This window comes from Sarcophilus harrisii, chromosome 1 (genome assembly GCF_902635505.1).
Source record: "Sarcophilus harrisii chromosome 1, mSarHar1.11, whole genome shotgun sequence".
NCBI lineage: Eukaryota > Metazoa > Chordata > Mammalia > Dasyuromorphia > Dasyuridae > Sarcophilus > Sarcophilus harrisii.
The window spans coordinates 677791951-677818093 of record NC_045426.1 but is presented as its reverse complement, the minus strand read 5'-3'; the positions used below and the strand labels follow the sequence as shown (position 1 = coordinate 677818093).

At 37.8% G+C, this 26143-nt stretch overlaps 1 protein-coding gene across 4 annotated transcripts in view; it reads right to left on the bottom strand.

Moving 5' to 3' along the window:
• STX2 (syntaxin 2) overlaps positions 1-26143 on the bottom strand; it is a 51299-nt gene that overhangs the window by 13316 nt on the left and 11840 nt on the right. For all 4 annotated transcript variants that reach the window (XM_031948395.1, XM_031948396.1, XM_031948394.1 and 1 more), the window contains exons 2-5: positions 18374-18448; positions 14793-14892; positions 6241-6315; positions 299-372 (exon numbers count right to left, since the gene is read on the bottom strand). In XM_031948395.1, the coding sequence (XP_031804255.1) occupies positions 299-372; positions 6241-6315; positions 14793-14892; positions 18374-18448 (324 nt within the window). The remainder of the gene's footprint in view (positions 1-298; positions 373-6240; positions 6316-14792; positions 14893-18373; positions 18449-26143) is intronic.

Below are 26143 nucleotides of genomic sequence, written 5' to 3'. Positions count from 1 at the left end.
TCACTTTATAAATAAGGAAACTAAGACAAATAGGATTAAATGACTTACCCAGGGTCAGTTAGTAATATCTGAAGACAAATATGAACTCAGATCTTCCTGCCTCCAGGCCCCCAGTGCTCTTTCCACTGCCCCACCTACCTGCCCTTTCCAGAGACTGGAAATTTAACTGGCTAATTTAATTATTCTATGCATATTATAGCCCCTACTTTGAAAACAGAGAATGTGTTAAGACAAGCATGCCATCTAAAGGAATGATCTCTGAGCTTTTATTTTAATCAAGTGAAGCTGATGATCAAACCTGCGTTTTTCGTATCCGAAGATCCACTGATGTTCGATTGACATTCTCATCTTGATCAACACTTTGTTCAATAGCTATGAACAAGCAGAAATGAATCACTGAATGCTGACCTCAGCTTGCTTGCTTTTTTGCATGGAATTCATTTCTTTCTTATCTCCTCCCCCAAATAAAGCTAAATTGATAAATTACTGAAGAAAGATTTAAAATAAATCAGTTAAGAGATTATGCTTATGAGATCAACCAAATCATTTCCAATGGAGCAGTAATGAACTGAACCAGCTACACCCAGCGAAAGAACTCTGGGAGATGACTAAAAACCATTACATTGAATTCCCAATCCCTATATTTTTGCCTACCTGCATTTTGGATTTCCTTCAAAGACTAATTGTACAACATTTCAGAGTCCGATTCTTTTTGTACAGCAAAATAACAGTTTGGTCATGTATATTTATTGTGTATCTAATTTATATTTTAATACATTTAACATCTACTGGTCATCCTGCCATCTGGGGGAGGGGGTGGGGAAAAAGAGGGGAAAAATTGGAACAAGAGGTTTGGCAATTGTCAATGCTGTAAAGTTACCCATACATATAACCTGTAAATAAAAGGCTATTAAATAAAAAATAAAGAGATTATGCTTAATTAAATTGAAAATCTTAGTATAGAAAAACTTTGGTTTTAAAAATACCTGTGCTTCTCCATAGTCACAAAGGAATCTCCATCTGGACTCACACACAGAAATCAAATCACTCAAAAAAAACACTGCTACCAAAGTTGAATACATCATAAAAAATAAGTCAGATTATGCTGTAGCTTTTAAAATGTCTAGTATAGATTTATCTTTTTTCTTCAAAAAAAAAAAAAAATACTGGAATGGCGGAACTAAGATGATAGTGAAAAGAAAGGGATTTGCCAAAGCTCTCCCAATTCTACTCCAAAAAATTTTAAGATAATTCCTCAAAAAAAAAAAAAAATTCTGGAGCAGCAGAACCCTCAAAAGCACAGGGCAAAACAATTTCTCAAGCCATGACAACTGAGGAGTTGGCAGAAAAGATCACCCAAGTGAGAGTGGCCCCTGCCAGTTCAGGCCTGGGGGGCAAATGAATCAGCAGCAGCAGCAGCTCTTCAATGGCAGTAAGCGGGCCGGACAACAGGAGCTCCTTTACTGGTCCTGAGAAAGACTTGTGCACTGCCGATTATCCATGGATCTAGTTTACAGTTCTAGATGTGGGGGAGGGGGAGCACTAATGCACTAGAGCTCCATACTGGGAAAGAGTGCTTATAATCCCTCCTAGAGCACAGCACAGCCAGAAGAGAAGTCAACATACTTCTTAGATCATGTTACCATGGAAGAACTGAAAACCTACAGACCTTCAAAACTCACTCCGAAAACAGCTACATAAAAAACCTGAAGAGGATACTGCCCGATCCACCTGAAGAGCAGAGCCTAACTTTATCATAAAGTTAAAAGTTGCTATGGAAAAATGAACAAACAATAACAAAAAGAATATAACCACAGAAATTTATTATGGTGACAGTGAAGATCAAAGCAAAGTCAGATATAGAAAACAAAATTTAAAAGGCTATATCCTAAACTTCAACAAAAAATGTGAATTGGTCTCAGGCCCAAAAAGAATTCCTAGAAGAGCTCAAAAAGAATTTTAAAACTCAAATAAGAAAGACTAAGGAAAATTGGGGAAAGAAATTAAAAATGATGCAAGAAAATCACACACAAAAAAATTAAACAAGCTTGATAAAGGAAACACAAAAAAAAGCTAAAGAAAATAACACCTTAAAAAATAGAATAGGCCAAATAATAAAAGGGACATAAAAGTCAACTGAAAAGAATTCCCTAAAAAAAGCAGAACTGGCCAAATGGAAAAGGATTTGCAAAAACTCACTGAAGTAAATAATTCCTTAAAAATTGTAATTGGGCAAGGAGAAGCTGAGGATATCATGAGATATCAAGAAACAATAACACAAAATCCAAAACGTGAAAAGCCAGAAGAAATTGTGAAACATCTCACTGGAAAAATAAAACTGACCTGGAAATAGATACAGGAGAGATAATTATTAGACTACCTGAAAGCCATGACGTAAAAGACAGTTTAGATATCATGTTTCAAGATTATCAAGGAAAACTGCCCTGATTTTCTAGAACCAGAAGATAAAACAGAAATGCAAACATTTTACCTATCACTTTCTGAAAAAGATCCCAAAATGAAAACTCCCAAGAATATTACAGCCAAATTCCAGAACTCCTTGTCAAGGAGAGAATATTGTAACCAGTCAGAAACAAACAATTCAAATATCATAAAATCACAGTCAAAATAAAAGGTTTAGAAGCTTTTACACTAAAGGACTGGAGGGCTTGAAATATGATTCCCAGAAGGCAAAGGAGCTAAGATTGAAAACAAGAATCACCTTATCCAGAAAAACTAAATATAATCCTTCAGGAAGAATAAATGGCTATTCAATGAAATACAGAACTTTCACGTATTCCAAAAAAGACCAGAGCTAAAATTTTTTAAATGACTTTCAAATACAAAATTCAAAGAAAGCACGCAAAGGTAAACAGGAAAGAAAAAACAAAAGGGATTCAACAAGGTTAAACTGTTTACATTACTATATGAAATGATGATACTTCTTTTTAATTCTGAGGAAAGTTAAAGAGAAGATACATAAACTACAAAGACGGTAGCTGAATATGACTGGATGATATTTTAAAAAATAAAATTAAGGGGTGAAACAAAGGAAGATGATGGCACTGGGAGATCAGGAAAGGGAAAGGTACAAAGGGATAAAATTATCTCACATAAAAGAGGCATAAAAAAGTTTTTATACCAGAGGAACAGATCAAGAAGGCAGACAAAAGCCCTTGAACCTTATTCTCATCAGATTTGGCTCAGAGAGGGAATAACATATGCAATCAATTGAGTACAAAAATCTATCTTACCCTATAGGAAAGTAGAAGGGGAAGAGGAAGAGTATACAAAAACCTATCTTACCCTACATGAAAGTGGGAGATGGAGAGGATAAAAGAAGGGGAAGGGAAATGGGAAGGGGTGAGGATTGAGGGAGGTAAAAGTCAGAAACAAAATACTTTTGAGAATGGACAGGGTAAAAGGAGAAAATAGGATAAACAGGGGGGGACATATGGGAGGGGCAATACACAATAATCATAACTGTGAAGAACTTTTTATACCAAATTGATTAAGATCTCATTTCTCAAATACATAGAAGACTGAGTCAAATTTATAAAAAATAAGAGCCATTCCCCAATTGATAAAAGGTCAAAGGGTATGAAAAGATAGTTTTCAGATGAAATAATCATAATTGTATATGATCATATGAAAAAAAAAGTTCTAAATCATTACTGATTAGAGAAATGCAAATTAAAACAACTCTGAGATGCCAGCCCACACCTAACAGATTGACTAATATGACAGAAAAGGAAAATGACAAACCTTGGAGGAGATATGGAAAATCTGAGGCACAAATGTTCTACTAGTAGAGTTGCCCACTGATTCAACCATTCTAAAAATTGAAGAGTAATTTGGAACTACACCCAAATTTTGGAACTACAACTGTGTATACCTTTGATCCTACCATATCCCTACTAGGTCTATATCCCAAAAAGATGAAAGAATAAAGAAAAGTATTCATATGTTTAAAGATATAGGAGCTCTTTTATAGCAAAGAATAATAAAATGAAGATATGCCCATAAACTGGAGAAAGGCTGAATAAGTCATGATATATAATTATAATGGAATACTATAAGAAATAATGAGCTGGATGTACTCAAAACAATCTGAAAAGACTAACATGGAGTGATGCTGTGATGTGAGTAGAACCAGGAAAATATTACTGTACAGTGATCAGCTATCAACGACTTAACTGTTCTCAACGATAGTGATTCAAAACAATTCCAAAGAATTTATAATGAAAAAATGTTCTCCATCTCCAGAGAAAGAACTGACAAAAAAGTCTGAATGCAGTTCAAAGCATACTTTTTAAATTTCCTCATTATTTTTGGAGGAGTTTTTTTGGGTCTGTATTTTCTTGTGAAAGAAAGATGACTAATGAAAATATGTTCTGCATATCTGCACATGTGTGTATCAAATTGTATCAAACTGCTTGCCAAGGAAAGAATTTAAAATTCAAAGTTTTTTAAAAAATGTTCAAAATTGCTTTTACATGTAATTGAGGGAAAAAATGAAATATTTTTAAAAGGGCCACTGAGTATATATAATATACATGTATGCACATATGCACACATACACATATAGAAACACAAATTACGTTGAGCTTGAAATAACGAAAATTTAGTAAAAATAATATAAGAAACTAAAATGAGACTATAATATTAGTATACAATCAAGTGCTCAAAGTAACATAACTTGTGATTCTTTTGAACAAAAAGTACTGACATAAATGATATGAATCAATAACATTAATCAGAAGAGCAATGAATAGTTTACTTGTTTATGGGCAAGGGAAGAATTTAAAACCAAACAAGAAACAGAATATTATAAAATGCAAAATGGATAATTTGATTACATTAAATTAAAAAGATTTTGCACAAAGAAAGCCAATGCAGCCAAGATTTGAAGGAAAGCAGAAAAAAGAATAGAAAGTGGGGAAACAATTTTTACAGTGTTTTTGATAAAGGTCTAATTTTTAAAATATATAGAGAACTGAGTCAAATTTATAAAAATACAAGTCATTCCCTAATTGATAAATGATCAAAGGATATAACCAGGCTGTTTTCAGGTGAAAAAACAAAAGCTATAGTAATTATTTGAAAAAAACAGCTCTAATTCACTATTGATTAGAAAAATGTAAATTAAAACAAATCTGAGGTAGGTAACCCCTTCACACATATCAGATTAGCTAACAGGACAGGAAAGGAAAATTATAAATGTTGGAGAAGATGTGGGAAAGTTGGGATACTAATACACTGTTAGTAGAGTTGTTAGTAGAGTTGTGAACTGATCCAACCACCCTGGAGAGCAATTAGACCAAAGAACTATAAAACTGCATATCCTTTGATCCAACAATATTACTACTGTATATCAAAGAGATCATAAAAAATATAAAAGGACCTACATGTATAAATACTTACAGCAGTTTTTGTGGTGGCAAAAAACTGAAAATTGAGGTGTTATGCATCAATTATGGAATGGCTGATCAAATTATGGTATATGATTGTGATAAATACAGCATTATTGTGCTGTAAGAAACGGTGAGCAAGTGAATTTCAGAAAAACATGGAAAGACTATATAAAGTTTGTTAGACAAATGAGCAGAACCAGGAGGACATTGTACATAGTGACAGCAACACTGTATGGCAATCAACTTCGATAGACTCAACTCTTCTCAGCAACAGGACAATCCAAGACAATTTAAAAAGACTCATGATGGAAAATGCTATCCACATTCAGAGAAATTACTATGGAGTTTTAATGCAGTTTGAAGCATATTATTTCCACTTTTATTTTTCTTTCTCATGATTTGTCTCTTTTGTTTCTATTCTTCTTTCACAACATAATTAATGCAAAATGTTTAATATGATTGTACATGTACATTCTATACCATATTGTTTGCCTGTCTTAGGGAGGAAAGAAGTGGAGGAAAAAAACTGGAACTCAAAATCTTATAAAACTGAATGTTAAAAACTACTTTTACATGTAATAATTGGAAAAATAGAATGCTATAAAGTAGTAAAGAAATTTCTTTAAATTTTCAATGATATTTAGTTCTTCATGTTCAGTTCTTCAACATATTCACAGTTCTTCAAATATCTTAAAATGGATAAAAGGACTGATAACTGAAGCGAAGACTCTTCCAAAAATATCAGTATTTATTTAATACTGATATTTCCAAAATATCAGTATTAAATAAACATTTACCTAAAAAGGAGTTAAACTTTTAAACTTACCTTTTAACTTAGCTCTAATTTTATTAGCAATTTTCTTGATTTCTTTGTTCAGTTCTTCCAGCTCTTCTTTTGTCCCTTAAAAAATAAAGTATAATCTGAGATATAAAATTTAGAGATCAATAGTAAACATTAAAGAAATCAATATTTGTTATTTCATAAGCTACATTACCAATGCTGTACTGGCATTCGCCCACAGAAGATAAGGCACAAATAATCCAAGTGAGACCTGCTCCAAAAACAGAGCTCTAAACCTTCTTGGGACTATTCAAGAAGCCATGTTCTCTAGATACCCACCTAAAAAGGCAATCATCACTACGCCCTGCTATACAGGGCACTTAGTAACACTGGACCAACCAGCTAGTTACAAGGATATTTTCCAAATGGCAACCCACACCAACCTCTGAGCAGGTGCAAACCCAGTGTGATGTTAACATCTGCACACAGTCTTTCGTATATTGACTTATTTAATCCTCATCATACCCTATGGAGGATTCCTCTCTTGCAGGAGAGGACACCAAGATACAGCGAGGTCTCTGATGGCCAAGGTGGACCAAGGCCAGCACCCAGAGCCCAAGCCTCTCACCACAGTGTTCTTCCACCAGATCTCACTGCCTAATCCCCGATAATCCTGCCCTACCCTACACTTACTCATGTCTGCTGTGCACCAAGCACGAGACCAATAGCTACTTTAGCCAGGAAACCATTCCATGGTTCCTGCCTTTCCCTTCCTTCCAGCTGTTTCTTGTAGCTGCTTGGCAAATAGTTTGGGATCAAATTAGACAGTGACTACAGGTTTCTGTCTTCTACGATCCTAAGTAAGAAGTACCCATGATCTCTAATAGCCAACATCTGTCCAAGATCCCTCAATAGTTATTGCATTCATTAACCAAGAGAGATAGATAAAAGTTTAAAGACTACTGATGACAGGTGTATCTAGAGAGTGAAATGCTATAAAAATAGAATTTTTAGACAATGATAAATGTTGGAGGGGATGTGGGAAACTGGGACACTAATACATTGTTGGTGGAGTTGTGAACGGATCCAGCCATTCTGGAGAGCACTTTGGAACTATGCCCAAAGGGCTATCAAACTGTATACTTTGACTCAGCAGTGTTATTACTGGGCTTATATCCCAAAGAGATATTAAAGATAGGAAAAGGACCCACATGTGCAAAAATATTTGTGGCAGCCCTTTTGTAGTGACAAGAAACTGGAAACTGAATGGATACCCAACAATTGGAAAATGATTGAATAAATTATGGTATATGAATGTTATGGAATATTATTCATCTATAAGAAATGATGAGCAAGAAGATTTCAGAAAAGCCTGGAGAGACTTAGATGAACTGATGCTAAGTAAAATGAGCAGAACCAAGAGAACATCACACGCAGCAACAAGATGATCATGGGATGATCAACTGTGAGGGACGTGACTCTTTTCAACAATGAAGTAATTCAAAGTAATTCCAATAGACATGTGATGGAAAGAGCCAGACACGCCCAGAGAGGAGACTATGGAAACTGAATATGGATCACAACACAGTATTTTCACCTTTTTTGTTGCTTGTTTTTTTTTTTCTCATTTTCCCCCCTTTTCATCTGATTTCTTGTGCAGCATGATAATTGTGGAAATATATTTAGAAGAACTGCACATGTTTAACCTTTGTTGTTTAGGCTGAAGGGGGAGAAGGGAAGGGAGGGGTAACCAGGTAAAACAGTGAACATAATGATTAAAATAATGTTAAGTAAAAAAAATGAAAACAAACAAAATAGAATGCTAAATAATTATAATAACCAAGTCTGTTCCTACAAGAGAGATGAGGAAAAAGCCCCTCCACTAAAGATGTAATGGACTTCAAGAATAAAACAATTCCAATATTCTCAATTTCAGTGTAATGGTTAGTTTTGGTAATAATAATAATTTATTTTCTTTCTTTCTGTTTTTGGTTATAAGGGATGACTTTATGAATAAGAGTAGAAAAGATAACTGGAAATTAAAGTAATATAAAAACAAATGATTTCAATAAAATTTGGAATATCTTAAAAGACATAGCAAAATAGAAGTGTAATATTCAACAAAACTAAACACACACTAAAAAAAAAACAGATTCATATAAGAAATCAAGATTCATAGAATTACTGAATTTCAAGTACAAAAGATATTAAAAAAATCATCAAGTTCAATCCACATCTGAAAAGCAAGCAAAAAATCTCTACAACATAGAAAACAAGTGGTCATCCCACCTTTGCTTCTAGACTTCCAATGAGGAAGAATCCAATACTTCCCCAAAACAGCCCGGGCTACTTTGGGCTAGCTCTTCCTTTCCTTAAATCAAGTCAAAATTTGCCTTTGCAAATTCTAGCTCTTTTTCCTAGCTTGGCCACATGGGGGCATGCAGTACAAGCCTAATATCTTTGGATTACATCACAACTCTGGAAATACGGTAACCACTCCTGGTTTTTCCTTTTCCAAGCTAAACACACCCTCAGCTCTTTGGACGAATCCTCCTATGACATGATCTTAAATCCCTTTAAAAAGCCCTGTCTGCCAAACTCTCAGGTCAACCAACGTCCTGATGAAAAGGAGAAAGTCAGAACTAAGCACAACAGCTCTGCTCAGGTCTGATCAAGGCCAAGTACAGTGGGGCCACATGATAGCCGGGCTTTTTTTGGCTTTCACACTGCAGAGCTGACTCACATTCAGACTGCAGTCCACTAACAGGCCGAGGTCTTTTTGGATAAACAGATGTCAGGCCTCCTCCTTCTAATACTTGTGAAGTTTATTTCTGGTACGCCACAGGAGGAATAAATGTATCCGATTAACTTCATTGTACTAGGTTTTCCTTAATGTTCTTTTTGGCTCCTTAGGCCGAGATCCAAGGGGTCAGCCAACTTTCCCAGATTTGTGCTCTGATGAGCACACCGTCTAAGCCTTTATCGAAGCACGTCATTGATAGAAACCTGCCAAGCAAAGCCACCTGTCAGCATTAATTGAATGTTTACTAAGTGCCAAGTGCTGCGAGCCAAGGGGAGAGTCCAAGAAAAGGCCCAGAGCAGAGAGAAAGAATACCGCATGTGAGGAGAAGCAAATGGGCTGGGGCTGCTGGGTCAAAGAGAACACCCGGAGGAATAAAGTGTAAGAATGTTTGATGGGTAGGAAGGAGTTATGCTGTGAAGGGCATGAAAGGTCAATGAGAAGATTTGATACTTGCTTGCTGAATAACAGTAAGTCCTTGGGGGTCTGCAGAATGGGGAATGAATATTTTGGTCGCTGAGTGGAGAACAGATTAATGTCATAATCATATAAAATTTCATGGAGTATTTAGAGAGATAATTTATCCTATTAACCAATATCAAATGAATTACAAAGCATGGAAACAAGCTCACCAAAGAAGTTTGCTCTAGCATGTCTAAATGGAGGAGGAACTTCCTATAAGTAATAAGTTGTCCCAATGCTCCTGTCTGCAGATGACAATGTGAAGGCCACAACAAGCCTATGATGCTACTGGACTTCCTCCTCATAATTAAGATCCTTAGTTATTCAAAAAATATCAGCCTTAATATGGAAATATGTTTTGTATGGCTTCACAGATATAAAGGACAATCATATTGCTTGATTTCTCAGTGGGTGGGGAAGGGGCAGGAGAGAATCCAGAATTCAAAATAATTCAGTTTTAAAAATGAATATTTTTTTAAAAAGGATCAGCCTCATATTACCCAGAAAAAAAATAAGCAAATTCACACTGCCATATTATGACTTGCAGTTGGAATGGCAGCCCATCTGTTTGTCCTGCAAAAATATCTTGAACAGGCATTTCAGATGGATGATGAGCTGGACCCAGAATTGGGACAACTGGTTGGATCATAATTGTAAAAGCATAGAATACTGAAATGATTCTCTGCCGTCTTCTGCTGCAAATACTATCAACTAATCTCAGGTCTACTACATGGATATCAACCATTGAAATATTGTGGTCTCAGGAGCACCAAAACTGTAAATGACAAGAATGAAGGACATTTGAAAAAATATATAGCAGATATCCTGTGGGCAGCTAGGTGGCAAAGTGGAGAGAGCCTTGGGCTTGGAATCAGGAAGACTTGTCTTCATGAGCTCAAATCTGACCTCAGACATTTACTAGATAGGTGACTCTGAGCAAGTCACTTAGCCCCGTTTCTCTCAAATCTTTACCCTCTAAGGACAACCTGGGAGAAGAAAATGGCAAACCAATTTTCTTACCAAGAAAACTGCAAAGGGTCACAAAGAATCGGAGATTGTTAATGGCTAAAAAACTACAAACACTGCGCACAGTTTGAAGCATGCTCCCAAAGGTGACTTCATATAAAGTGAGGGATAAAAGGCAGGTAGATAGAGGTGACCATAAAGGAGATGAATAAGCCTCACTGGGAAAGGCCACAAACAGATATCCCAAATGGGGCTCTGGTTTCCATCAAACATTAGATCCAGAAGATCTTCCGTAGAGGATTTATAGGAGGAAGAATGTGAAGGAGAAATTAACACCATCCCAGAGCACAAAGTTTATGTTCAGGAGCTTTTCTACAACCATATCACAAGATACAAATAAATCCTTAATCAATTAGGGGAACACAACAGGGTCTGGAGTCACTAGATGAAAGACACTGCCCAGACACATTTGAGTCTAATAAAAGAAACTGCTCAGCTTATACTTAAAAGCAAGACACTGTTCACAGTCCAATGGAGGCACTAAGCCTCCATCAGAAAGCTAGCAGCAGGGCACAGGGTGGGGAGAGCTTGCTCTCCTCTCCCTCCGAAAACCCTCCATGTCATTAGCTAGGAAAAAGGAGCAGAGACACAACCTGGGAATGGAGAGAGTCTTTCAAGGGAAGAGGCCAGCCAGGGATGTCCACAGTGGGGGCATCGGCGAAGGAGCTCCAAAAGGAGCAGACCCTAAGACCCCAGCAGAGAAGCATTAGGACGCCATGAACAAGAGGCTTTGCCACAAGTGTCACTTTGAACCCAATCTTCTAGATACAGTGAGGAAGTCCAGAATCTAGGGTAGGGAGAGTGTTTCACACAACTCTCACTACCCTATCCTAGTAAAGCCTTTGTTCAAAGCTAAATAACTGTACTGATTGTTTTTTTAGGTAAGTTTTTTTTTCCAGTTAACCAAAACCTGCCTCCTCCTGTCCTCACTTTTCTTCTACCCCACTCTCAGCAAAAAAAGAAAGAAAAAGAAAGCCTTTTTAACAAATAGATAGAGAGAAGGGAAATGAATTCTGTTTTGGACCTATTCAAAAGATGTACTGCACTCTGAGTCTACCACATATCTGAAATCCTTCACATATAAGATAATCCTTTCATCACTGTGTTGATCAAAGTTCCTGAGATTTTCAAAGCTATTTGTTTTTACAGTATTTTTGTTACTTTATAAATTGTTCTCACTCTGCTTATTTCACTTTGCATTAGTTCATAAAAGTCTTCCCAAGCTTCTGAAATTCCCTTCATTCCTTGGTTTGTCTTGGCAGGTAGACTTCCAAATATTTTAGATTGTCTGCAGTTAACGTAAATGGAATTACTCTTTCTGTCTCTTGCTGCTGAACTTAAGAAGTCACATATTATTAACAATTTTGATATTCTATGCTATTTATTTATTGCATAAAGTGTTTCCCAAATATATATTAATCTGGTCCAGCATGTGGCTTGTCTGACTGATACTTCTATCTTATCAGTTGCAGAACAGGTTCCCATCTGCACAGTAGAGGGAGGTTCCTCACTGGGACTTCCCTATACTAATGAAATCAGCAGTTCATGACAAAAGAAATTATTTTTTAAAAATCATTACTTGAACAAACTGATGCAAAATGAAATGAGCAGAAATAGAAAAACAATGAACATAGTAACAGCAACACTGGGTGAAAAAAATAGAAAAGAATGTGAAGCATCTCCTAAGGAAAAAAATGATGCTGAGTGAAATGAACAGAACTAGGAGATCATTGCACACGGCAACAGCAATATTATATGGCGATCAATTCTGATGGACGTGACTCTTTCCAACAATGAGATGACTGATGCCAGTTCCAATGATCTGATGACGCAGAGAGCCATCTATACCTAAAGAGAGGACTGTGGAGACTGAGTGTGGATAACAACAAAACATCCTCACTCTTTTTGTTGTTCACTTGCATTTTGTTTTCTTACTCATTTTCTTTCCCTTTTGATCTGATTTTTCTTGTGCAGCAAAAGAACTGTAAAAATTGTTTACACATATTGGATTTAACATATATATAATATATATTGGATTGCTTGCCATCTAGTAACAAGAAGAAAATCTGAACCACAAGGCCATTATGCAAGGATCAATGTCAAAAAATTATCCGTGCATATGTTTTGAAAAGAAAAAACTTAAATAAATAAATGGATAAATGAATGAATGAATGAATAGGCTAACCAAACTGGGGAGGTGAGGGTGGGGAGGGGAAAGAAAAACAACTGGTTTGGAGAACAATCAAGCAGAGAAAATATAAGAACAATTCAGACTATCTGAAAACTAAACTCAAAAAAAAAGAATCTTGATACTATAATATAAGAAATAATTAGAGAAAATTTTCTTCAAGTGTTAGAGCAAGAGGGGAAAATAGAAATTAAAAAACCTACCAATTACCAGTTGAAAGAATTCCTAGAAGAAAACTTACAAGAATATTGTAGCCAAATTCCCAAACCCCCAGCTCAAAAAAAAGTTACAACAACAAAAAACAATTCAAATATGGCAGAACCACAATTAGAATTACACAAGACCTAGCAGCAGCTACACAAACAGACCAGGTCTTGGAATACCATATAGAGAAGAACAAAAAAATTGGAGTTGTGGTCGAAAATAACATAGGCAGCAAAGTTAAGCATAATCCTGAACAACAAAAATAGAGATTCAATAAATTGCCAGATTTCAGGATTTTGTTGCAAAAATATAAAAATTAACAGAAAATTTAACATATAAGATAAAGACATATAATGTAAATATCAAAAACTAATTATAAGAAACCCAATAAAGACAAACAGTTTCCTTTAGATTGTCATTCGTCATTGGGTAGTTCCTAAGAAAGATTGGGGTAGAGCTAAGTGTAATATGATTCTAAAAAGCAAAACAATGGAAAAAAAGTAAAAAGAGTAATTATACAAATGAGATACAAGAGGAAGAATTGATATTGAGGAAATAAATGGAGGAGGAGGGTGATAGTTCTGGAACCTTAACTCTCATCAGAAATAGAGCAAAGAGGGAACAATACATATAAAACTAGAAGGGCATAAAAGTCTTCTAAATGCAGAAATAAATAAGAGGCTAAGGGGATGGAGAGGGGGGAAGAGGATAAAAGAGAGATTTTTAAAGGGAACCCTACTTACATCAGATTTTGGTTAAATAGAGAATAAGTAATAATAATAACATAATAACATAAGTAAAAATAATAGCAATATGAGAATAAGTAATAAATAATACTTAAGAAGGGAACAGAAGTCTTCTATTCTAAAGAACTAAGAGGATGATAGAATAGGACAAGGGGAGACTATAGAAAGGCTGTAATTAACAGGAATAGGCTAAAATGTATAGATTAATAGGAAAGAGATAAAGTAAACATATATCTGGAAGACTATAAAAGTCTTCTGGATTCAGAAAGAAACAAGAGGACAAAGGAAAAGGATAGGGGAGAGGAAAAGGGAGGAATTCTTGGAGGGGAGTAGGGTTAAGTATCATGATCTCTAACTAAGTTAAAGCTAAAATAGATTTAATCAAAATAGAAAAATAGGGAAATACATTACATACCAGTCATATTAATCAATATTGTTTTAAACTATTGAAAATAAGCAGACATACTTTCTAGCTGTGTGACCTGGGGCAAGTCACTTAACCCTGGCTGCCTCAGCATGGGGAAAAAAAAAAAAGCAGACAACATCAGACTGCAATATTGTTGTAGTGTAGGAAATGATGAGTTGGCATTAGAAAAATATGAGGAGACTTGGACTTGTGAAGGAAGACATTACCCACCTTCAGAAAAAGAAGGACAAACAAGCAGGGTACAGGCTTATCTAGATGCATATAAAAATAAACATGTATGTGTGTGTGTATATATATATATATATATATATATATATATATATATATATATATATGATTATAGATATGTATGTATATGAAGATGTTTGTATATGTATGTGCATGTGTGTATATATGTATATACATGTGTCTCCATGTTTACTGTAGTATTCTTGGGGGAGGGGGAAGGAGGGGAGGGAAAAAGAACTAAAAAAAGAATAAAGTAAAAAGTACACAACAGAAAAAGAAAATCTACAAGGAAGCAAAGAAAAGATGGACAGCTCAGAACATAGTATGTAGTTTTTATTGTATAGCTTTCTTAATATGGAAACTTAATGTTTTATATTTTGAATTCTCTCATGATCTGCTATGTATATGACAATGTTTTTTTCTTCTCAAAAAAAATTTGAAAAATTAAAAAGTCACTACTTGTACAAATTGAAGGCAAAGTGAAATGACCAGAAACAGGAAAACACAGTTACTTACTTGCATCTGGATTTGGTGCTGAGAGGATGATGCTGTGATTTTTTTTTACTTCTTCAACAATCTGTGCTATTTTGGAGATACTATTTCTGATCTCTTCAACCTGAGGAAAAAAGATGTTGGTATGTTTAAATTTACTATGTTTTACATGCAGTATTTCAGAAAATAAATTTTCAAGTTAACCTGAGAAATAAAAGACTAAATGGGAGCCACTTTCTTATTTTCCTTGTTGATATTCTTTGATTTAAAAGGACAAGAGAAATATCAGTACATTTAAAATTTTCTCTTCTGGTTAAGGCAACATCAATGACAAGCACAAATTATACAATGAAGTATAATTTCCAGTGAAGGATCAGATAATGATAATAATGGATAACATTTAGAGAGCTCCTACTATGTGCCAGGAGCATTTTACATATATTTTCATATTTGAGCCTCATAACAACCCTGGAAGGGAAATATATTATCCCCATTTTCCAAATGGGGAAACTGAGGCAGCCAGCTTTTAAATAACACACCCAGAATAAGAGAGCCAGTAAATATCTGAGGCAAAATTGGAATTCAAGTCTTCCTGATTCCAAGCTCAGAAGTCACTTAGCTGTCCATGTACAGTATTACTGGCTCTTCTAGTTAAAGAAAGAAAAATATTTCAATCAAATATATGAGGTACTATGATCATTAGTATCAATCAAAAAATTAAGAGTACATATTTACTACACATTCTTGCAGAAGCCCAAATTAATCTCAACATCTCTAAACATAATTTATTCATTATCAAGTTTGGGCTAAATGGGTTGAGTCAATCATAATTGTATTGCTGACAAGGCACTATCAACTTTCACCAAATATTAGGATCTTGACAATCAACAATATTATCCATTTCATAGGAACTCTCTTAAATAAATTATTCACGTTAATATTCATGTAGCATGGTTTCTAGTCTAGCACCATGGCATAAACTGGCTTATTCTGGTCAATGTTTTTACTTAGTAACTTCCTCTATTTAAAGGAAGGGATCAGTTTCATCTCCAAAACTCACATGATAGAGAATATTCAAATGTGCAGGTCTGCTTATTTTTGCTAACAGTAATTTCTACACTACAATGTCTTAGCTGTGTGCATGGGGAACCTGGGATGTTGAAGGTCTAAAAGCAGGAAGGAGGCGATGGCTGGGGGCAACAGAGTGAACATGCTTTGGGTAAAAGTCTAGCAATAAGTCAGGTTCTTGTCATCTGAGCACCAACCCACACAAGTTCAGAAAGCCCATCACCAGAAATCTGGTGTCTAGCTGACGGGCATTTTTTAGGTCATGGGAATTCAAGAAGACCATTTTCTAAGGTCACAGGATCATATCTTAAAACTAGAAAGAATCTCTCCTGAGGATCAAGTCTAAGACCCATTTTATACATAAGAAAACTGAGGTCTAGAAAAGCAGAGTTGTCATAGACCATGAGATTCAAGACTCACAACCAAGAGACAATGGGACTGAAGGAGTAATTGAAATTTTACTTCAGCACAAATTGAGGCACAATGGGGTAAAGGGCCTGGCCAAGACGCCCCAGGGAGAGCCAAGACTTGAATCGTCAGATTCCAAACAATTGCTCTTCCCACTGCCCTCTGTTACCCCTCTAGCACTGTCATTACAGGGAGGGAAAACTAATGGAGTAAGGTGTATGTTTACCTATGTCTTGGGTCACTTTTTAAAAACTGACATCGAGGTGCCGCGCTTCCCTCTGCATGTTCTGTCCCCTGCTTTGTTCTGAGGCTGCAGCAGCTTACTGTCCCTTGGAACAGTCCCCAAGAACCCAAGGCTAAGCAGAAAGGACTCTGATGTCCATTAGTGGAGAAAGCCCTCCCATGGATGAAAACGTCTCTAGGCCTTGATGACACTTCTCATTTTACACATAGCTTGTGGCACTTCTGTACTCTTTCACTGATTAATAGCATATACTAATTTAACTGTTCATATAAAAGCAAATTAAATATGAACAAATATTTTCCAAAAGCTTACCATTTTAAAACAAAGGTTTGTATATAAATAATGACAATTTTTAATTCCTTTACACACAAGTGCATACTAACAGTGCCAGCCGTAAAAACCCCAGCTATGCTCTTCTCCTTTCAAAAAGAATGCAATTGTAAGCTTGTGGCACAGGAAGCATTAACAAAAGGTTCTATTAACTCTGCCTGTCACCATCACGTGCAGCAATAACCAGCTGCAGACCTAAGGATTCCATATCAGCACCCTCAGGATGACTGCAGTGCAACCATCTATCATTTACTCAGGTTCATTATTAATAAGCGGCAGATCTTTGCCACTCCTATTACAAATTATATTCACTAAAATGGGATTTCTTCCAAGTCACAACTTTTCTGCACTGTGCTATATATTATTTTTAAAAGCTAAATGACATTTTCACAGAATGGACATCTACCATAGCAAATACGTTTCTATATTAATCTCAGTAGTGATTTTTAAAAAGCAGTCAATTTAATTCACAATCAAATCAGAATAAGAGTTCACCTTATAAAACTAATTATTGTTAAACTAATAACAAGTTCTTAAATATAGCAATAACGTGCTCTTATTATTCACACTGATGGCAAAGGTCTATTCCCAAAAAGACTTCAACTAAAAAGCATTCAATGAACTAATGAATCTTTTCATTGAAACCAAAAGTTTTGACAACAAAACTTAATGTTTTATAAAATTCATTTTTTCAAGAAATGGATTTCAAAACAATTAAGTGGGGCCAACTACTTTACAGATATTAAGAACAAGGCCCCACATAAAAAATGACATCTCACAAAAGAAATACAAAAGACTCTTATAAGTCAGTAAAAGGAAACAATATGTTGTGGAAGCTGGCTAACAAGAGTAAAATCAGTAAATCAAATATTTTCTAATCCATGTTAATTTCAAATAAATCATCTTTATTTTGATGTCTTTAAATTTCATATTTTCTTCATTATATGAAAATAGCAACTACCTGATTGAATTAAATGGTATTGGGAACTTACTATGTAATTAAATTCATACTTATCAGGAAATGTATATATTATGGAAAATCAGTACCTCTACTGTTGAAAATTTATCTGGAATGCTAACATCCATTAGTATGAATTTAGTAACAAAAGTAGTAATGGAAGTGGCCATAATTCAAAGTATTCCAAAATAGTATAATTCTTTCCAAAAAGAAGTCTGATTAATCTTCATCTATGACTAAAATTAGCATTTTTAAAAATGAAGCTTTCAGAAAAACAGAAAATCAAATTGACACATTTGTTCTTGATAATCAATGAAGCCAAGTTACCTGCTTAAAGGTTTAACTTCAAAAGATGGAAACCATATCTAATTAAACATTACTTAGGTTGAGTGATGTGAAAACAGTAAAATCCATGTTTTCACCCTATTAACTAATATTATAATATGACTTCTAATTACAGAAGTTTTATTCAAATAGCAACTTGTCAAAATATTATATTCTCTGTTTATTATCATTTTCATCTGAGAACTGCATACTTACAAAAACCTTTCTACATAAACATAATCATAAGTTATCTGCTCCTTTAAAGCATCTTACTTGGTGGAAGAAATCATCCATAAAATGGTCCTTCTCAACGACAACAGTTGTTTCTCCATCTTCATTAGTTTTACACTGAAAGGGGAAACAAGGATTTAAAAGATCAGACATACTAGGAGATGCATCAGCTCGGGAATCAAAAACACAATTTGTAAAAATATTTTACTCATTTAATTTATTAGAACCCCAAAATGTAACCAGAGGAAGAAGCAGGTAGAGGGGATCCCACAGTAGCTTGGGAGTCAGGAAGCTCTGACATCCAATCTGGCTTCAGATACTTCTAAATTGTTAATCTCAGGAAGATGACTACTTCTAAAGGTCTCAGTTTCCTCATCTGTAAAATAAGGGAGTCTGAGGTTCCTATTGCTTCAAACTCTCAAAATTGAATTCTGCAGCCCTTTGAAAATCTCCTCGCTGGAGGAAAGAAGCATGGAGAGCCAGGAATTCAAGTGAACAGTATCAGCATGAATTTTTTATCTATATAAATCAGTTCATCTTCCTTTTGTCTTCAGGTATCCAAAATAAATGTAACTTTGTCTCCTCTTCTCTCTAGAGATATCAATAAGGACAAATACCATCAGCTAACTTCTATGAAACACTTTTTTTCTTAAAAACCATTTTCTCAAAAATCAACTAAAATTTGGCAATTTTTTTCCCCAAAGGATTATTTTTCATCACACTAAAAATTAAAACCATGCCTTTGGTGAGAAACACCCAAACCAAGCTATTAAGAAGCAAAATCCAGTAAACAATAATTTCTAAGTATGGATCAGAAACAAACTTTTAACAATTGATATTTTTATAGAAATATGGGGCAACTTTTCATTACAACCAACAATTATTTATTAAATTCTTATTGTATACATTAAATATATTGTATATACTAATACTATGCTAAGGAATATAAGGAATAGAAAAATAAATAGAAAAAAAAGGAATAAAAAATAAAAATAAGATATTCAGAACCCCAAATCTTTCCCTCTAGACCAGGGGTCTTCAAACCACGGCCCGCAGGTCAGATGGGGCAGCTGAAGATGACTATCCCTCTCACCCAGGGCTATGAAGTTTCTTTATTTAAAGGCCCACAAAACAAAGTTTTTGTTTTTACTATACTCCAGCCCTCCAACAGTCTGAGGGACAGTGAACTGGCCTCCTATTTAAAAAGTTTGAGGACTCCTGCTCTAGACTCTCATATCCCCCCCAATACTGTTAAGACCCCCACCATCCTCCCAGTCCCTCAGGTTCCCATACCCTAGGAGTCACCTTGGACTCCTCACTGTCTCTCACCCCACCATACCCACGATGTCCAGGGCTGTCGATCTCCCCTCTGCAACCTCTCTCCTACACATCCCCTTGTCTTGCCTGGTGCAGAATCTCATCATTTCATACTAGACTCCTGCAAGAATCTGTTGGAGGGTCTGCCTTGCATTGAGCCTCTCTTTCATCCAAGTGATCTTCCTAAACTACAGGTTTGACCGTATGATTTCCCTCCTCAGCAGAGTCCAGCCCCTTCTTGGCCTCAGGAGTAAATACAAAACGTTCTCTTTGGCATTCACTTTCCAGTCATCTCCCTGACCCTTCACTTCCATCCAATCATCTCCAGCCTCCCTCTCTTAGCTTGGGACATTTTCTCCAGCCTCTCCCATCCCTGAATTCACTTCCTCCTTAGACCACCATCTGCCTACTTCGCTGCTTACTTCGAGTTCCAACTAAAATTCCATCTTCTACAGAAAACCTTTCTCAACCTTTCTTACTTTTGCTCCTTCCCAATTTTAATTATTTCCATTTAGCCTGTATATAGCTTGCTTTGTAACAATCTTCTCGAATGATGTCTCCCCCATGAGATTATAAGCTCCTTGAGGGCAGGAACTGTTGTTTGCTTCTTTCTGTATCCCCTGGCACAAAGTAGGAATGTGAAAAATATTTCATGGGAGGACTGATAGTTTTTGCTTAAAAAAAATCAGAGAATCTCAAAACTGGAAGACTTCAGAAGTCATTAAGTTCAACCCAAACTGAAGCTCTTGTTCCCCTCTGCACCAAAGCTTGCGCAACATGAGAGAGATTTATAGTCTATCTGGATAATAACTTGATCATACAGTTCAGTCCAACAGGAACCTGCTATGGGGGAGAGGAAGGGGAAGGAGGCAAGACACGCTTCCTGGGAGGATGACCCCTGGAGGTAAACACCAAAGCAAGTCCATGAGGCAGAGGAAAGGAAGGAGGGTTTTGTGGCCTGGAGCCCAGGCTGGGTGGAAGCACCAGGCTGAGAGCTGGAACACCGTCTCTGGGGTACAAGAAGGTCAGCAGGCCTCCAGCTTAGGACTGCATAAAGCCTGGAAAGACAGGATCCCTGCTTTAAAACTGCAGTCACAGGAGCGTCCCTAATTGCTACCCACCATCACTCAGCATTCTCTCCTCCTTTGAAGTTCCCTCTATTAAACTCTCCCACCCTTTTCCAATTATGGTAGCTGTGGTGCACCAGTGCCTGGGTCACTTTTCTTCCTTTCTCAAGTTCATCATCCTGCTCACCTTGTTCTTCTTCAATTTCTTCCCTTATCCTGAAAGACTCCGATATTCAAGTTGGCCCTTCTTTAAGCCCCTCATAGGGATGGTCACACCCCAAACCACTCTAGCCACATGTTTCCTTTCCTCCATCAAAAACTCAGATATTTCTCTATTTCAGCTCTTCACCCTCATCCGGCCTCTCATGTCTCCTAGAACATTACCCCAGCTCTGACCTCAAGTCTACCCTGTCCCCTATTATCAAATCCTTTGTCCCCTTACCAGTGCCACCTCAATCCCATCTGACTCCCACGATGCACCTCCATTGCTCCTAGCCCCTCCAAACCTCTCCATTTCACCAAGAGCACCCGGCAGCTCCTAGGTTTACAGCCTCAGCTTCGTGCTCAATTGTACTTGACAATCCAGAAGCTGCCAAGTCCTGTCCTTTTTCTACCTCACACAATTACCACATTAGTTAAGGACCTCACCACATCTCCCCTGGACTAAAATCAAGTTTCTCTTCTCAAATATCTCACCCAAAGCTACTTTCCTTAAGCACAGATCTGGCGACACTCATCCCACTGCAGTGTTGCCTCTGGGTCCCCCTCACTGAAACACAATTCACTTGTGTATCCAGCATCACCTCCCCAAGGCGACGGCTGTCTTCCAGAACAAAGGGCACAGCATCTTTGGGAGTCCCGGGGGAGGACACAGCTAGCATCCTGCCTTTCTTTTCTTCCTTCCTTAATATCTTGGGGTTCACAGGCCTTTGGTTTGATTAGCCAACAGAAGGTCCCAGGCCAAGCCTCTGTGATGTTTGTGCCCTGATTGCCTCAGAGTGAAGGTAAATAGCCTCAGACCAATTCCTTTTTTTCTAGATAAAAAAGATCATTCTTTGTCTGATTTCTTTCTTGCCCAGCCTTAATCACCGATTAAGCATTGCCCTCAATTAAACTGAGACCTGTTACTTTAACCTTCACTTAAAAAGGCCCAGTCTCCCCTGGAATCCAGGGCCATCTCCGGAACTTTTTCTGGCCATTGCACCCAGAGAGCAGACCTTGCCTAACCCCCCTCATTTTGATCCAACTCACTGCATGTCATAGCATCCCCCTCCCTGATCTCCTGGTCTCTTTGAAAATGAGAACAAACAACAACAGGATCAAATTATAAATTCCTCTCTTTACCCTTGGCTGCCCCATCCTAACTGTCTGCCCTCACTTAGGCATCCCGGGTTCCTTTGGTCTCTCTCTCCCTGACAGCACTCATCTCCTGCTTCTGGGCCTTTGCACTGGCCAGGTCTCCTACCTGGCATGCCCTCACTCCTCCTCTCAGCCCCACAGAACCCTCTTTCTTTCAGGCACATTTCTGGTGCCACTTATCTGGAAAGCCCATCCAGATCCTCTCCCCACCCCCCACCCCCCACCCCCCCCTACCTCCCCGCTGGTGTTCTGCTTCTCTATCCACTTTGTTTTAAGAGGAGCTCTAATCCAGCTCCCTCATTTACCGAAAGGAAAACAGGCCCAGAAAGATCAAGTATTTTCCCCAAAGTCTCGTAGGCAATAAGGGAGGAAAGCAGCAACTGACTCTGGATCCTCACCCTCCAAGTCTCTGTTCTTTGACTATAAAGCTGTATTGGCTGACTAGAAAAGTTTTAAAAGCCAAACTGAAAAGAATTCTTATTTAATACTGGAGATAAAAAGGAGCTGCTGGAATATATTGAGCAAGAGGCGTCCCAGGGATAGATATGTCTTTAAGAATATAAATTTAACATCTGTTTGGAAGATAAGAAACACGAGACAATCAAAGAATTGATGTGATCAGAGTAAAGAGATTAACTGAAGAAGGGAAAATGTACATCACAGTATAGCAAAGACAACTGTAACATAAGATAGAAGGAAAAATAAGGCGCTAAACTGAAATTACTGTCTATTAGACTATTTAAAGTCATATAATTTAAAAAGTCCATGACAATGTCCACTGGTTGAAACACTAAAATTGTATAATAGAAAATGAGGCAATTGGAAAATACATGGTGTAGGGAAATGTTCTCAACTCTTTCCTGAGACAGACTAAAGGAATTGACTAACTTGAAGCTAATCCTATGAAAACTCCAGTTGTGATGTGTTCCAAACTTTCCACCCTTACCTCTGGTATAATCCCAAAGACAAGGAATCTAGAATGAATTTGGCTGGTCCTAATCCGAGGGTCTGTTCACTGTTTAGTTTAAAACTGGACAAAATATGAAAATATTCTTAAATTTCACCATCAACTGTATGAAAAGCACGTGAAAAAGAACAACTTCATTCATTCAGGTCCTAACTAGAGCTGTATCAATCTGACCATGTTTGAAAGGCTACTTACCTTCTCATTGTTCTCACTCTTTAGCCTAGTGAAACCCATACTTATTGAGAAACTTGTCTGAGCAAATTATCTCAACTACTTCATGTAGCTTAAAGGAATTGGGGAGGGAAAAAAACAGCTTGGGCACCTTAAATGTCCTAGTGTCTTTAAGTAGATGAAGGATGTTTACACCAATACTGAGTGACTGTTCAAGAACAACAGGCTTGTTTATCAGGATGATGAAACCCATGATGGGAAACCATGGGAGACTATCTGGATCTCTCCTTCACCCTTATTTGTACAAAAAGCATTTTGTACAGGAACCAGAACGAGAGAGTTCTACAAGAGGTCTACTGGAACCTTCTGGGTCTATACACCAGGATGACACTATTTACCCACCAGCACCCAAAGGGGCATCCAGCTGGATTGTGAGGAGTTGCACTGATCAATCCATTTTTTTTTTTGAGGTATTTTATTTGGATTAGGGAATATACCCACAGAAGGGTTTGGTGATTAGTTTGGGTCATTTCTTTCTGGGGGGAGGGGGAAGAGGTGATATCATAGAGAAGGAACTCCATCATATGAAATAACTACCTCAACACCCATTTAGGAAAGGTGCCAACCATGCTTCCCCTCACCCCAATACTACCTTCCCTCACCCCAATACTACCTTCCCTCACCTGTCACCTTGACCGTGGTCATTCCCCTACCCCCAGAAACCTCTGTCCCCAGTACTGCATTCAGGATCATATTCCCTCAGCCAAAACCATCATTTTACAAAGGACTCTAGCCAAGCTTCTTTGGTTCCTTAACTCTGTGTTTGTCTGTCAGTCTCTCTCTCCAACTCGCTTTATCTGCTGTCTCATCCTATTAGAATACAAAGGGTAGATATTGTCTGGAGGGCCCAAGGTAGAGGCTATCTTGTTTCATTTGTATGCCTACCATTTAGTACAACACCTGGCACAGAGTGATCAATAAATTAATTTATCAAACAGTGAACAAACCCTAACCATGCTAACTTATTGAACTAAACAGTTAATAGACTTTTCCTTTTAGTTTTCATATTATAGGATATAATGTGAAGAACTGAATTCCATCCCCAGCAACACTATCATTTATTGATTATCTCTACCATTGGACCATAATTTCCTCATCTGTCAAATGAAAGGTCCATCTACCTTATAAGATGGTTGTAAAACTGAAAAAAATAAAAATGAAAAGATAATTTAAGTGAAAACACTTAGTAAATTATAAAGCATTTCACAAATAATAAACGTGCCAACAGATTAAAAAAAAAAACCTACAGTGATTTAAAGACTATTGCTCCTCAGATCTTTCAATGATATCTCCCTTTCTGTTAAGGGATCATGATCAGGCTTGTCAGCCAGGACCACAATCTTGGAATCATCCTTGATTCTTCCCATTCCCTCAACACCAATATCAAAATGCTACTGATTCTCCTGCCCCATCATCATCCTCCCTCTTGCCCCAAGGGAACACCCTTCCAGGCCCTTGCTTCAGGCGCTCCGGCCATTCCTTGTTCAAGACATTCCCCACCCCTGGGCCTCTGCACCCAACTGGGGCTCCAAATTGCCAGGCTTCCAGCCTCTTTTCCAGCGTCGCCTCCTTCCTGAGGCATCCCCCAGCCCAGCTGCTGTTGCCTTCCTCCCACCTGCACTGACACTGTATCCCACCTATGTGCACCTGTCCAGAGCCAGGCCTTCACTGGAGTAGGCGACCCCCTCAGATGCAGGCCCCTCTGCAGAAGCAGAGTCTTGCCAAATCTCCTGAGGTTGAGAGGTGCTCATCTGGGGTCACACAGAGAATTCTGGACCCATCTTCCCCTACAGCTGCCTCCCCACTTGCTTAATGTATTCTAGAGCGTTCATGCAGAGTACACAAGGTGCAGATTCTGGTCAACACGTCTGTGACTGTTAGGTTATCAGAGCGGCCCAGGAGAAAGGCCTCCCAGGCCGGAGCGTCCCATCTTAGCAAAGGCGAGGATGAAACGGAGCAAGAACATTCAGCGGGAAACAAGCAGGACAGGGAAGGCCCTCGGTCCATCTCACATAGATGTAGGGAGTCCTCAAAGACTGGGACCGGCCCTGGATCAGAGGCCCAATTCAAATCCACTTCTGACATGCACTGCCTGGGTGACCTTGGGCAAGTCAATCAGTCTGAATTCTCTCCTCTGTAAGATGCACAAAAGGCACGAGGCCCTCCAGTGAGGATGAGAGGCTGTCTTGTCTCCTGCAGCCAGAAGTCTTCCTCGTCGCCAGCTTCCTTTGGTTCTCAGTTCTCCAAGGACAGGAGGGAGGTGACACCATGACATGCAAGTGAGGGAGGGCTGGGCAAGGTCACTAAGCTCATGCTGCCTCCGCAGCCAGCTGGCCTTATGAAGATAAGGTGTCCAAGGGGTGTGTGAGAAGCCTTTCCCAATCTTGTCTCCTCTGATTATCACCAGTTTAACCTGCCTGCAGCTCGTATGGACACGGCTGTTTGCATGCTACCTCTCACTAGACTGGGTGCTCCTTGTGAGGAGAGACTGTCTTTTGTATCCCCAGGGCTCTGCACAGTGCCTGACACATAGGAAGCACTTGAATGCTAATTCACTAGGATAACCCATTCTTCCCACACCAGATAAAACTGAGCATAAACTGAACAAAATAAAGAGCTGTCAATTCTATTCTGAACTAGACACGCTCATTCTGGGGCTTCACTCCCTTACCAGGAATCCTCCTGACAATCTTCTCAGCTTTGGGGGCTCTGAGCAAATTCAGACTCGCCCATAAAGCCTTCCCTGCCTCGTCCAGTCCACATGGACATCTCCCATCTTGGAATTCTTACTGTTCACATCGCTCCTTCTTGCCTCACTAGACGAGGCAGGGAACATGAGTCCCTATTTCCAGGCTGGCATTTTGTCCCCCG